The sequence below is a fragment of the Schistocerca cancellata genome, chromosome 9 (assembly GCF_023864275.1).
Source record: "Schistocerca cancellata isolate TAMUIC-IGC-003103 chromosome 9, iqSchCanc2.1, whole genome shotgun sequence".
In the NCBI taxonomy this organism is placed as follows: Eukaryota; Metazoa; Arthropoda; class Insecta; order Orthoptera; family Acrididae; genus Schistocerca; species Schistocerca cancellata.
This window is the reverse complement of record NC_064634.1, coordinates 365,419,690-365,434,796: the sequence shown is the minus strand read 5'-3', so window position 1 is coordinate 365,434,796 and position 15,107 is coordinate 365,419,690. Positions and strand designations below refer to the sequence as shown.

At 46.0% G+C, this 15,107-nt stretch overlaps 1 protein-coding gene across 1 annotated transcript in view; it reads right to left on the bottom strand.

The window, feature by feature from the left end:
• The window catches only part of LOC126100435 (cell division control protein 42 homolog), a 660,590-nt gene extending 645,838 nt beyond the window's left edge, over positions 1–14,752 (bottom strand). The window contains exon 1 of the mRNA XM_049911039.1: positions 14,506–14,752. Coding sequence (XP_049766996.1) covers positions 14,506–14,737 — 232 coding nt within the window. The 5' untranslated portion in view covers positions 14,738–14,752. The remainder of the gene's footprint in view (positions 1–14,505) is intronic.
• Between the last annotated feature and the right edge of the window lie 355 nt (positions 14,753–15,107).

The window sequence follows — 15,107 nt, the reverse complement described above, 5'->3', positions numbered from 1 at the left end:
TAATGGAATGTAGTCGAATTAAATCTGGCGATGCTCAGGGAATTAGATAGAAAACGGGGCACTAAAAGTAATAGCTGAATTTTGCTATTTGTGCAACAAAATAACTGATGGCCGAAAGAGCGAGGATATGAAATTTAGACTGGGAATGACAAGAAAAGCGTTTCTGAGGAAGGCAGATTTGCTAACGTCGAATGTGGCTTTAAGTGTTAAGAAGTCTTTTCTAAGGATATTTGTCTGGAGAGTAGCTTTCTGTGGAAGTGAAACGGAACGATAAACAATTCACTCAAGGAGAGAACACAATTTTGGTGCTACAGAAGAATGCTGAAAATTAGATGGGTAGATCGTGTAACTAATGAGGACGTACTGAATAGGTTTGGAGAGACAAGAAATTTGTGGCACATCGTGACTAAAAGACAAGACATTCTGAGACATGAAGAGATCACCACTTTAGTTTTGGAGGGAAGTGTGTGGGTTAAAAATCGTAGGAGACCAAGAGATGAATACAGTAAAGAGATTGAGAAGGATGTAGGTTTGCAGTAGTTACTCGGAGACGATGAGGCTTGCACAGGATAGAATCGCATGAAGAACTGCATCAATCTTGTCTTCGGGCTGAAGACCACAACAACAGTGAATCTAGCTCCAGAATAAACAACTGTAGAAGTAATTTTCCAAACACTTTAGTAACCACGCTCTAACTCACAACTGATTTTAAAAATACGGTGAGACTTCTTTTTCCCCTCAAATGTTTCCGTGACAAACTTCCTGATGAAAGGTCGGTCTCCCTCTCTCTCTCTCTCTCATCTCTCTCTCTCTCTCTCTCTCTCTCTTCTCTCTCCCTCTCCCTCACCCCCCCCCCACCCCCCACCCCCCCCCCCACACACACACGCAGAAGCGCACCAAGTCCGAAAGGTCTGGAACGCCTGTAGGGGAAAGCTCTAGCTATGCGCGTCGTTTCACTGAACGTGCTTGTATTTATTCTCTCTTATAAAACACCGACCGGCTAACTTTCATTCCGGTCGTCCTTCTACCAAAGGCTGCCTCGCGTTCATGAAACGCTCCGGGCGGGCTGGCTCTCCGTCTTCAATGTCACCTCAATTTTTAACCGACGACCGGTTTCAGCAGCCCATGTCGGTAACATTCCACTACTTAAAAAAACGAGGCCTACTGTTACGGGGAAGTACGTCCCCTCCTCCTCCTCGCAGTAGAATTTTTTACGACCTGCAAACTCAAATGTTAATTTCCCGTAATTCCTAATCTCATGGAGACGACTACCATCTGTGTCACAATAATTCCTTCCTTTTTCAGTCTGGTTATGTGCACGGTGTATTTGGCCACTTAATTACCTGTTTCCTTCATCGAAACAACGAAGTGTCATGCACATATGCAGAATAAATCCGAACAAAATTTCGGAAGCTGTTCAGAGGTATTTTCTGAATATTTTGTTAAGGAGTCTCGTGGTCTCTAATGGCTAGTTGCTGAGTCACGATGTAGTTACAATTTTTCGGTTAATTACGCCAATTACCTTCATTTCTTTGGGAAAAAATTCGTATTGTAATCGTACACCACAAAATGCAGAGAAATGGAAGACCCCTCAGAGGAAACATGCAAGCAACTTACAACAGTGTGCTAAATCTGTTGCGTCAGTGTACAGTACAGCACGTAAACAAATACCTTACAGGTATTGTTGGAAACCTCCTGTAACATGACGCTGCCAGTGTAGAGCGACGAACCATTGACTGACTTACACGCTGAAGTACCGTGATGGGGTTGCTGTCAGTCTGGAAACAGCTCAGCACAAGGTCGCCGTGGCGGTCTTTCAGTGCGCTCCAAGAATCCATACACGAGATTCAGTTTGAAGCACTCACCAGTAAGCCAATCTATACTGCTGTTCAGCTCTCATAACGTGTAAGCACGGCCAGAGAAACAAACTGTTGTGTACATAGTTCCGCGTAGTCAGCGCGTACACAACTTTCCCACTAGAACGCGCCCCGTTAAGCACAACAGCGCAGGCACAGCGCTCGTCCGTCTCCGCACCTACGAGATGGCGCTGTCTTAGAGACGGACCAAATTCTGCTTCCGCCGATCCGCGTATTAATATGTAACGCAGCCAATGAGATTGCTGCTAACGTATAACCTTTTCTCCTCGCAGATCACACTCGTGCTGTGATGCCTGAACGCTCGAGGTATTATAACGAGTGTACAGACCTCCGATTAGTCAGTCTGCATTAGTCTGTAGTCAAGTTTCAGTCTGCGCCTAATAAGATTATCATATTCCGGTACATAGCCATGAAGAGAAATGTATAGACACTTCGCCAAGTATCAGAGATATGTGAGAATAAGATTAACGTACCAAGACCGAAGGATACTACCGATTGTCAATTGTAAATAGCATCCAGAACCAAGTTAAGTAGTTTTTTGGCTTGTTATTATTTTAATAAATGTGTTGTGAAAATTAATCAAGTTCTGTTTAAAGTGGGTCACCGTCAATCTGCTACTCTAAGCGTGCAAGTGGCATTTCTATCGTCTGACCTAACGGCAGAAGATTAACACTCCACGATAAGACCACGAGACATATTGCTGACACTCGCCTACTTCGTTAGAGTGACAAGTCAAATAATCTGATGGTGTGTGTACCGAAGGTCTTACAGTACGCACACCACACAAACCACACAAAGAACCAAGCAGTGCTAAACGCTTCAGAAAGACGAGTAAAATGGACATTACTGTTGTCAACAGTGAGTGTTTATGAGTAAATGGAAAAAGGTTGTTTTTGAACGAGATCTACAGCCCGTATAGTCCACGTTTTTCACTGTTAGGCAGATGTTATCAGTGCAATGCAAATACATAAATATTATAAAATGTACCTATGTATGTACGCTAATGAGACAAAACATCCGGACCACTGCTTAATAGCGTGTTTGTTCACCACTGGAACGAAATACGGTCACTGACTTTCGGCATCAGGGGTCCGACAGCTTGTTGGTATGTTTGTGAACTGACAGGGGCGTTCTGCTGCGGAGCTCCATGTCCAATAATATACGATGAACGGTGTGCTCCGAAACACTTGTAGGCGCTCCAGCATAGAGCTCTTTTCAGCAGAGATGCCACAGATCACCATCTAAACTACATTCATGCTCAGAAATGTTTCCTGCGCGTGTACCCTGACATCGATATGGGATATGATCACCATGCACACGTACATAGGCTGCACAATGGGTTGGCATACTCTGGATCAGATGGCCGCAGCTGCTGTTGGGTATAGCCTCCCATTCTTGCACCAGTGCCTGTCGGAGCTCCTGAAGTGCCCTAGGGGTTTGAAGACGATACGTCGACCGAGAGCATACAGGCGTGCTCGATTTGGTTTAGGATTGGAGAACAGGCAGGCCACTCCATTCGCCTAATATCTTCTGTTTCAAGGAACTCCTCCACGATGGCAGCTCGGTGGGGCTGGGCGTTATTATCCATCAGGAGGAAGGTGAGACCCACTGAACCCTGAAAGGCGGACATACTGGTGCAAAATGACGTTGGATACAACTGACCTGTTATAGTTCCTCTGTCAGAGGCATGCAGAGGTGTAGGTGCACCAATCATAATCCCACCCCATACCATCAAACCACGACCTCCATACAGGTCCCTTTCAAGGACATTAAGGGGTTGGTATCTGGTTCCTGGTTCACGCCAGATGAAAAGCTGGGGGGGGGGGGGAATAACTGTTCAGACTATACCTGGACTCGTCCGTGAATGTAACCTGGGACCACTGTTCCCATGACCATGTACTGTGTTTCTTGACACCAGGCTTTACGGACCCTCCTGTGACCAGGGGTCAGTGGAATGTAGCTTGCAGGTCTCCAGGTGAATAAACCATGTCTGTTCAGTCGTCTGTAGACTGTGTGTGGAGAACTGTTCCAGTGGCTGCGGTAATGTCCCAAGCAAGGCTACTGTAGTACTCCGTGGCAGTGTGTGGTCGCTTATGGTTAGATATCGGTCTTCTTGTGGTGTTGTACACTGTGGACGTCCCGTACTGTAGCGCCTGGACACGTTTCCTGTGCTGGAATCGTTGCCATAATCTTGAGATCACATTTTGTGGCATACGGAGGGGCCCGTGCTACGACCTGCTGTGTTTGACCAGCCTCCAGTCGCCCTAGTATTCTACCTCATAACGCCATCAATGCCATTTTCAACCCAGTCACCCGTACACAGAGAAGGGGAATGGGAAAATGGACAGCTAGAGGGCAGCACATACATAAATAAGGGTAAGAAATCAACACGAAACCCCAGCATCCCACACATTAATTATCAATCCTGGTACCCTGCTGCGCCACTTCATCCATATTCCATGAGAGATACCCCTCTTCCCAACCCTAATCAGTAACCTTCCATCCTACCACCCCCCCCCCTCCCCCACGGACTTCGTCACTACCTGTAGTTCCACAGGGCCCCAGCCATACTCCTCACGACATCTTTATCACGGCCATCATAATTTTCATGCACCGCCAGCATTACTATTGCACCAGAGCACCACTAACATTATTGTGGTGTCGTCCGAAGAGTGACGTCCTATAGCAAAGTTGGTACTTCATGACTGAACCACAAGCTAAAGACAGTGTGTGTCAGACGCTACCACGAACTAGAAACGTCGACGGGGACGCGACCTCAAGAGGTTCGGTGCGCCAAAGCCGCTGCTGCAAGTCTACTTACGTCAGAGAGCAGCGCTATTCTCCCACCATTTGATAGCCAGCCTGTTAGCAGCATCATCGTATCTCATATCCAGGCAGTGAACTAAAATCACTAATCAGAACTCTGTACTAAAATTTATAGTTATATTAAAGTGATATTAGTCCATTTAGCTCTCACCATAGCAATGAACAGTTATCATTGTGTTCTGCGACAATACTAAACGTACACAGCCCTGTCAGATTACCACAGCCAAAAATAAACAGTCGCGAAACTCTTTAGGCAGAGGGCGCAACCTTCTGACAGCTGAAGCGACGCCAGCACTCCAAGCGGCGGAACTGCAGTAACAGAAGAACGGAATATTACAAACGGAGAACTTGAGATTTTTAATGCTGTTAATTCCATATTTTCTTGTCACTAAACGTAGTGGTGAATTTTCCAGTACGAGTAGGAAAACTTAATTAAAGTAATAAAGTAATATTCCATCTCTTGTTGCTGTCAGTCTATACCAATAAAATGTCATTGCAGTGAAATACGTACAGTACACACTAGCAGCAGAGTCCTAATTGTATCGTAAAAATTGTTTAAGGCGGGAAATGAGATGTAACCGGACGTGTTTACGTTTAAAAGGATTCCATTATGTTTATATCCATGTACTTCGCGTACTTTGTGATGCTGTGCGCCGATTGTAATCCTTATCACGAGTTTTTTTTTGTAGCAGTTTTAGGATTCATTTTAATCCATTCAAAACTAGACAATATCTATTTATGTGCATATCTTACCCTAGAGCTAGCACGTTTCCGTAAGTTTATCATAAATCTTATTTCCTGCCCACTACCTGTAGGTCCCAGACACACAGCAGATACATAAATGTTGGAAAAATATGTGCACGAAATGAAAATCACAAGGAAGGTGTGAAGTGACTCCCTGTGAGAGTTACAAATGTAAGGAATACTGCAACAAAAACTGATATTTCCAACCACTATGCCATATGTTAAAAACTGCGAAAGGTAACAAACAGCAGACATGTTACACAGCCATGTAGCAGAACTGTGTAATTCAAGTACTTATTCTGATAAAAAAGTTGTTGTAACATGTATAAATGAAAATGGCCAACATCTGTGCTATTTTACAAACTTGGACAGAAGACATTAAATAAATTTACCCTTCACTTAATCCCAACTTCTATTATTCCCTTTTATTTCAGAAAAATTTAGGTACAGACCACATGTAATCTGACACAGCATTTAAAACTTGGCAATCCACTGACATACCTCAGTGTCATTAAAAAAAAAAATCAGCAGCATTGAAAGGACAGGAATAGGACATGTGTGTGCAAATAAACAACAACATAATTGGCAGAGCAAACATTTAATTTTGCTCCCAAGACATTTGTCATATCAATTAGCATCCTAAATGCCTGAACTGTAAGTATTTTATATCGTAAGAGAGAGATATCAGCATTATATTTTTGGTTGGTGTTACAATTTATAGCGCCACAATAAGAGCCAAAATACGGCCGCATTTTGAACATGCTTTGTAAGTCCGTATACGCACAAAATACACAAATCGTTTCGCAATACCTGCTGTGGCAGTACTTTGTTTATACAGCCCTGCCGCTTGGAGGCGCTACAGTAGCCAAGTTTAAGAAAATATCTCCGAGTTTCGAGGCTCGTATGTTAGACTCAGATTACCATGACGTTATGTTCGACGTCAGCGTGCAATAACGACTTACAGACAGCAGGTGGCGTCACTATCAATGCTGGTTACATAATGCGTATTGAGAAGAATGGGGAGCGGTGAGGGGGGGGGGGGGGGGGGAGGACGTGGAAACAGTGCAAGTGTTGTGACGCGGAATGGCTGAGATTTACGTGACGTCTGGCTAAGGGTGGAACCATTTCCGAAACGCCTAAGTTTGTAACTATTCGCGTGTCGCTGTGGTTAAAGTACACAACGCATGGCAAAATGGTGCAATCCAAACCCGGCGTCGAGGCACCTGCGGTGAACCATGGGGTGAACGACTGTTGCGGAGAATAGTACGGGCGAATAGGCGCGCAACTGTGGATCAACTGACTTCCCAGGTGACTCAAGGGGCTGGGCTACCAACAGTGTCTTCCCAGCGGCCGTTCAGCAAACGATGCCGCTGCAGGCTCCTGGTTCATGTAGCTATGCTGACTGCCGTTCATAGGCGACTGAGGCTGGAGTTCGCACGCCAGAACCACAACATTACGTCCACTGAGTGACGACAGGTCGTCTTTTCAGATGAACCACGTTTTTTGCTCCATGGGAATCATGCCCGTTGGCGCGTACAGCGTGAAACGTCTGAAAACTAACACCCTGCAACAATCTCTGAAGGTCCCAGGACGGACGGGACTGGGTTATGGTCTGGGGAATGTTTTCTTGGCATTCCCTGGGTGATCTCACTCGAAGGCACAGTAGATAAACAAATATTCATCTATCATTGGGGACCATGTCCATCGCTACATGCAGTTTATTTTTTCTCTGCACGACGGCATCTACCAGCAGGACAATGCAACGTGTCACGTGCGTGGTTGGGAGAGCACCAGGATGAGTTTACCGTACTACTCTGGTCACCGAAATTCCCTGCTTTAAACCCAGTCGAGAATCTGTGGGACCTCCTCGATCGGACCGTTAGGGGCGTGGATCCTCAACTGAGAGAACTCGCGCAGCTGGCCACAGCTCTGGAGTCGCCATGGCTCCACAACCCTACCGGTACCTTCCAGAATCTCGTTGACACTCTTCCTGGACGTCTGACAGCGGTCCACACTGTAGAAGGTGATTATTCACGGTTTCGACAATGTATACTGTCATTCTTTTGGTCATGGATAGTAGTGGCTCTGGTCAAAGAAAACCATCATAACAACGGGGAGAGCGGTGTGCTGACCATACGCCCCTCCTATCCGCATCTTCATTGGAGGATGACACGGCGGTCGGATGGTCCCGATGGGCCACTTGTGGCCTGAAGACGGAGTGCTTATTCTTGTTATGGATTTCATTCGACAACTATTCGTGTATTAAAGAGTTTCACTAAACTGAACTAACGTTCTTCCTCCAGAAGTTCAGCTAATGAACTGTCATCTAGGTTGCTACGACGTATATAAAAAAAATTACCGTGAACGACTGCGTTGCGCTGTAATATAAAATCATCTAAAACGCTTTAAAACTGAAGTATTGGCCGCCAATGTATTATCTACCTCTTTTCTATTTTAAGACATTTCGAATGTGAATAATCTCTGGCTCAAGAGAGATTTTATCGGCTGCACCTTCTTGGTTCAAATGGCTCTGAGCACTATGTGACTTAACATCTGAGGTCATCATTCCCTTAGAACTACTTAAACCTAACTAACGAAAGGACATAACACACATCCGTGCCCGAGGCAGGATTCGAACCTGCGACCGTAGCGGTCGCGCGGTTCCATACTGAAGCGCCTAGAACCGCTCGGTCACAGCGGCCGGAAACTTCTTGGGAAATTGATATTTCAATTAAAAAATCAAACTGAGTACAATTAAACTAACGAGCCACTCCAGAAAAAATGTACCGTACTTCAAAATTCTCACAAAACATCCTCGAACAACCTCAGAAATTTTCGAGTCCATCGTATGATCAAGTTTCTTTGCCTTTGGAATGTCCGGCGCATAAACTATTACTTCCCTACGCCATCACCACCTAAACATTCTGCAGCTCAGCCTCCTGGTCAATGTTCAGGTGCTTGAACAGGTTCTCCCCTCCTATATACACTTAATAGTAAACATTCGGCAGCTACTAAAATGTTAGGAGGAGGGCAGGGTGTGTGTGGCAAGGAAGATAGAGATGTCTAACCAATCCATAATATATTCAAAACAGCAGTAAGAGTTTCCTAAATCACCAACCACCTCCTCCATTTTTCACAACTGACACACTATCTGCACTGATGAGCTAAAACTTTATGATCACTGCCCACCGCTTTCTCGCGGTGCTGCGGGCACGCGACGCAGTAGGGAGAGAGACGAATGGGCAGTCATTATGGCGAAGATACAGGCGGCAAATGCGGATGTGAGTGGTTTTCACAAAGGGCTCATTGTTGTGGCACTGCGCCTGGAAACGAGACCTCTGAAAGGGCGAAGCGGGTCGGCTATTGGCGTACTACTGTCGTGAGCACCTGCGGAAAGTAGTTGAAGGACGATGAAATGACGAGTAGGCCGTATGGTGTGGAACTACCGTGTCTCACCTCAAAACGTAGAGGACGGAGGATCTCCCATTGCGTAATAAAGGATTAGCAGCGATCTGCGGCAGATATGACGTCAGAGTACAATGCATACTTAACAATGAAATTTGCCACACAGCCGTGTAGTTGAGATGTTATTTTACTTTATTTTCGCTACCAGTTTCGACAATTCGTTATGCCATCTCCAGGGACCATATGCACCTTTCAAAAATAATCGATGTTAGCATACTGAGGCCATATGTTTCTAATGTCGTGCATTCTTACCTCAAGTGCTTCCTTGGAAGACTCGACTGCCTGGAGATGGCATAGTGAATTCTCGAAACTAGTAGCAGAAATGAAATAAAATAACATCTCAATTGCGTGGCTGTTTGGGGAGTTTCATTCTACATCTACATGGACACTCCGCAAGTCACATTTAAGTGCCTTTCATCGAACCACCTTCACAATTCTCTATTATTCCAATACCGTATAGCGCGAGGAAAGAACGAACACCTATATCTTTCCGTATAACCTTTGATTTCCCTTATTTTAACGTGGTGATAGTTTCTCCATATGTAGGTCGGTGTCAACAAAATATTTTCGCATTCGGAGGAGAAACTTGGTGATTGAAATTTCGTGAGAAGATTCAGTCGCAACGAAAGACACCTTTCTTTTAATGATGTCATATCTGGTAAGGATCCCACACCGCGCAGCAGTATTCTAAAATATGACGGAAAAGCGTAGTGTACGCAGTCTCCTTAGTAGGTCTGTTACATTTTCAATAAAACGCAGTCTTTGTTTAGTCTTCCCCACAACAGTTTCTGTGTGTTCCTTCCAATTTAAGTTGTTCGTAATTGTAGTACCTAGGTATTTTGTTGAATTAACGACTTTTAGATTAGACTGATTTATCGTGTAACCGAAGTTCAACGAGTTCCTTTTAGCACTCATGTGGATGACCTCACACTTTTCGTTATTTAGGGTCAACTTTTCGCACCATTCCGATATCATTTCTAAATCGTTCTGCAGTTTGTTTTGATCTTCTGATGACGTTACTAATCGATAAACGACAACTTGATCTGCAAACAACCTAAGACGACTCTTCAGATTGTCTCCAAAATCGTTTATATAAATAAGGGACAGCAAAGGGCCTGTAACACTATCTTGGAGAACGCCAGAAATCTCTTCTGACTTACTCGATGACTTTCCGTCAGTTACTACGAACTCTGACCTTTCCGACAGGAAATCACGAATCCCGCCACTTAACTGAGACGATATTCCATAGGTACGCAATTTCACTACAATCTGCTTGTGTGGTACAGTGTCAAAAGCCTTCTGGAAATCCAGAAATACGGAATCGATCTGAAATCACTTGTCAATAGCACTCAACACTTCACGCGAATAAAGAGCTAGCTGTTTCACAAGAACGATGTTTTCTAAACCCACATTGACTGTGTGTCAATAGACTGTTTTCTTAGAGGTAATTCATAATGTTCGAACACAATATATGTTCCGGAATCCCGCTGCACGTCGACGTTAGTGATTTGGGCCTGTACTCTGTCGTCAAATCTGCTGCAGATCGCTGCTTCTCCTGGGTTACACAGTGTCCGACCACTGTGTTTTGTGATGAGACGTGGTCGCCCAGTACCATACGGCCTACTCGTTATTTCACGCTCTCCGCAACAGATCACCCCTACGTGTTGACCCTACGACATCTTCAGTTACGATTGCTGTGGGCACGGGACCATTGGGATTCGACCATCGATCAATGGAAACCTGTCGGCTCATCAGGGTAATCACACTTTTGCTACACTTGGTTAGGGGTCGTATCCACAAAAACCGCCATAGGGGTGAACGGCGGCTCGAACGTGCAACGCGCCACGGACGGACGCTGGTGGGAGCAGTATTATGATACAGGAGACATTCTCCTGCGCTTGCCTGCGACCTGTGGCAGTAATCGAAGACACGCTGACAGCTGCGGACCACCTACATCCCTTCATGGTTGATGTGATCCCAGACGCCGGCCGCGGTGGTCGTGCGGTTCTAGGCGCTCAGTCTAGACTGCTACGGTCGCAGGTTCGAATCCTGCCTCTGGCATGGATGTGGGTGATGTCCTTAGGTTAGTTAGGTTTAAGTAGTTCTAAGTTCTAGGGGCCTGATGACCTCAGATGTTAAGTCCCATAGTGCTCAGAGCCATTTGAATCATTTTTTTTTTATCCCAGACATCTTTCAGCAGTACGAGGTGCATTCAAGTTCTAAGGCCTCCGATTTTTTTTCTCCGGACTGGAAAGAGATAGAAACATGCGCATTGTTTTAAAATGAGGCCGCGTTCATTGTCAATACGTCCCAGAGATGGCAGCACCGTACGGCAGATGGAATTTTACCGCCAGCGGCAAGAATGACAACTGTTTTAAATACTTAAAATGGCGACGTTTTCCTTACTTGAACAGCGTGCAATCATTCGTTTTCTGAATTTGCGTGGTGTGAAACCAATTGAAATTCATCGACAGTTGAAGGAGACATATGGTGATGGAGTTATGGATGTGTCGAAAGTGCGTTCGTGGGTGCGACAGTTTAATGAAGGCAGAACATCGTGTGACAACAAACCGAAACAACCTCAGGCTCGCTCAAGCCGGTCTAACGACACGATCGAGAAAGTGGAGAGAATTGTTTTGGGGGATCGCCGAATGACTGTTGAACAGATCGCCTCCAGAGTTGGCATTTCTGTGGGTTCTGTGCACACAATCCTGCATGACGACCTGAAAATGCGAAAAGTGTCATCCAGGTGGGTGCCGCAAATGCTGACGGACGACCACATGGCTGCCCGTGAGGCATGTTGCCAAGCAATGTTGACGCGCAACGACAGCACGAATGGGACTTTCTTTTCGTCGGTTGTGACAATGGATGAGACGTGGATGCCATTTTTCAATCCAGAAACAAAGCGCCAGTCAGCTCAATGGAAGCACACAGATTCACCGCCACCAAAAAAATTTCGGGTAACCACCAGTGCTGAAAAAATGATGGTGCCCACGTTCTGGGACAGCGAGGGCGTAATCCTTACCCATTGCGTTCCAAAGGGCACTACGGTAACAGGTGCATCCAACGAAAATGTTTTGAAGAACAAATTCCTTCCTACACTGCAACAAAAACGTCCGGGAAGTGCTGCGCGTGTGCTGTTTCACCAAGACAACGCACCCGCACATCGAGCTAACGTTACGCAACAGTTTCTTCGTGATAACAACTTTGAAGTGATTCCTCATGCTCCCTACTCACCTAACCTGGCTCCTAGTGACTTTTGGCTTTTTCCAACAATGAAAGACACTCTCCGTGGCCGCAGATTCACCAGCCGAGCTGCTATTGCCTCAGCGATTTTCCAGTGGAATCATGGCGTCAGCGTTGTGAAAAATGTGTACGTCGAGAAGTAGCGCCAGTTTCATCGATTTCGGGTGAGTAGTTAATTAGAAAAAAAATCGGAGGCCTTAGAACTTGAATGCACCTCGTATAGCTGCCAAAGTCTCAGAGCTGGTAGCGCGCTGCAGTGGTTCGAAGAGCATCGTAGTGAATTTATGTTGATGTCCTGGCCACCAATTTCGCCTGATTTAAATCCTGTGGAAAACATCTGGGTCGCTATCGGATGCCACCACCGCGTACGCAAATCAAAGGCCTATTATTTACAGCAATTACATGACCTGTATGTAGACATAAATGCCACGTACCTCCACAAACCTACCAACAAACTGTCGGGTCTCTGATGGCAGAATCAGTTATTTATTTTATACCAAAGACGGACAAATTCTAGTTGGCTGGAGGGTGAAGCGCAGCACGGCAGAGAGGTCTGAATCGCGGCGTGGCCAAACAGCTGTTCAAATAACGAGCTTATCGCTGAACAGCTGAAACGCACGGGTCATGTCGCACTGCCTGGAATGGTTCTTATATTCCGCCTACAGTTATGTCATCTGAGTGCGCGCATTCGTTCAGATTATACGGGATCAGTGATATCGGCGGTACTTAACTTTCAGGAAGGAGCGCTATTGACAACAGCGTAAAACTACTCTCGAAAATCATCTGAAATGACCGTGGCATTTCCAGTACAGCGCATTCAAGAAATACAGAAATTTCATAAATTTTCACCGCACGTGTAAAGAATGGCTAACATGTCATGATATAGCTTGCCTTGTTTAGGCCCGAGGAGGAATTTGCATTACGGTAAGTTACAATTACAATTTTGGTAGTCTCACTTCTTCTACTGCTCCTGGGTTTTAGTGTTGTCTACAAATTTACACAGGTATGTGACATCACTTCAGTCGAAAGTGTCAATACGAACTGCTTATAGTCCTACGTCTTCCCCATGCGCGTAAGCGCTTCTCGCTTCTACAGCTTTTTATGTCGCTTAATGACCTGAATCTCTCCTAGAGCTGTTTATGTCATTTGATGGCCTGATATCAGCTGATCGAAGACGCCATACAAAAACACACAGACACTTCCAACTGCTTCTTTCGAGGTGCCAAAATACGCTAGCATTAGAATGTTCTTGCTATACGTGGACCGATAAACGAAACTGCGTTGACCTTCAATGTACCAGGCTTCGGGCAGGCAAATCCGAAAATCCTGTCACGGTGGAGCAAGTCGCCCAAATTGAAAGTCTTCTTTTAACTTCGGTCATTGAACCTCCAAAAATGGGAGTGATGTCGGCCACGGCCTTTGTTCTAGAAATACTAGGTTCGAGTTCACAGGTAGACCCCCTTGCATATTTGTAGTGTACGTGCAGTTTAAACACGTAATATTTATGAAAATACTCATCGAAGACTTGATCACTGTGCAACATAGGTTTTCTAAATTTACCTTGCTTTTTGGTTTTATGACGAAAAGTGAGTTAAATATGCAAAATTGTATTCAAAATATGTTGAGAACGTAAACACTAGGTTACGTTGGAGATCAGTTTGTAGCCGTAAGCTCTATTTGGCGTTCATATTCGTTGACTTCACTAACCTACAACCAGATTTCAAACGTAATCTAGACCTCGGGCTATGCTACAGATCAGTCTGACAACGCAAGCAAGCAAGCAAGCAAGGGGGAAGAGAGGGGGGATCCAGTGTCAACCTCTAATCAAACTGAGGTTTTTAAATCAGTCCATACGAGTGCCGAATTCATTCCCATAGTACAGATGCCAACTTTTTTTTTTTTTTTTTTTTTTTTTTTTACCGAGTTAAACAGTCTTTTGCACAGGACGTGGACTGTCAGAAATTAAACCTTTTACCCTGATTTTCGGCGTGGGTACTGTATCGCACATATTGTGAGTTTCCAAAGCTGGCATTATTTACGCGGTGAAAAATGTAAACACAGCTGTTTGTCACCGTCTCCAGCCGGGGAAATACATCCTGATCGTACTGTTGGTGCACTCGAGGAATGATAGTTCTTGAGTGTACATTCACACACTATGTAGCTGGGCTGTTTTGACACTCAGAGACAAGAGGCACCGCTATGTCAACACAAACACAGAACTACGGACTGTAAACGTCATTGTCACGCCCACGATATCGACGGTGAGCACGCGTCGCTTCTAGCTCCACTTGGCAGCAATGACAGACCAGCGTTCCCTCAGGAGTAAACGCGCAGAGTGACAACTCACCGTTGTAGTTGTCGAACGCGGTGGGCACGTACTCGCTGGGGAAGCCGTTGGTGGAGTAGCTGACGACGAGCGAGGTCTTGCCGACGGCGCCGTCGCCCACGAGCACGCACTTGATGCGGCGCGCCGGGTCGGGGTTCTTCTTGTCGGCCTGCGCCTCCTGCGCGGGCGCGGGGCCGGAGTCCTGCTGCTGCTTGAGGAGCGGACTCGTGCAGCCCATGGCCGAGGGCGGCATCCTAACGCGACAGCGGAGCACTCACTTCTGCCCGCCGCGGCCCGTCTGACGAGTGGCCGCGCGCCGCCGGCCCTTAGTTACGTCGGCCGCCGCCCTGCGGCGCGGTAGGCGGTGGGCGTCTCACGCGCTACCTGTCGGCAGGGCTGTGCACTACGGCCACGTGAACCGCTGCACAAATGAGATTCAAAGCAAAGCAATCGCGCGTCGGTTTGAAGCCTTCGTCGAAAACTTCAAAAGGGAGGCACATCGTCTGCCTTCAGTCCCCCCCCCCTTCGCTTTTACTCTCCTTTCCCCCCCTTTTTGTTTTCCCATCTCCTGTCCAGTTTCCCCCCGCCTGCTCTCGACTGTGGTGTCGCCTTTGCCGACTTTT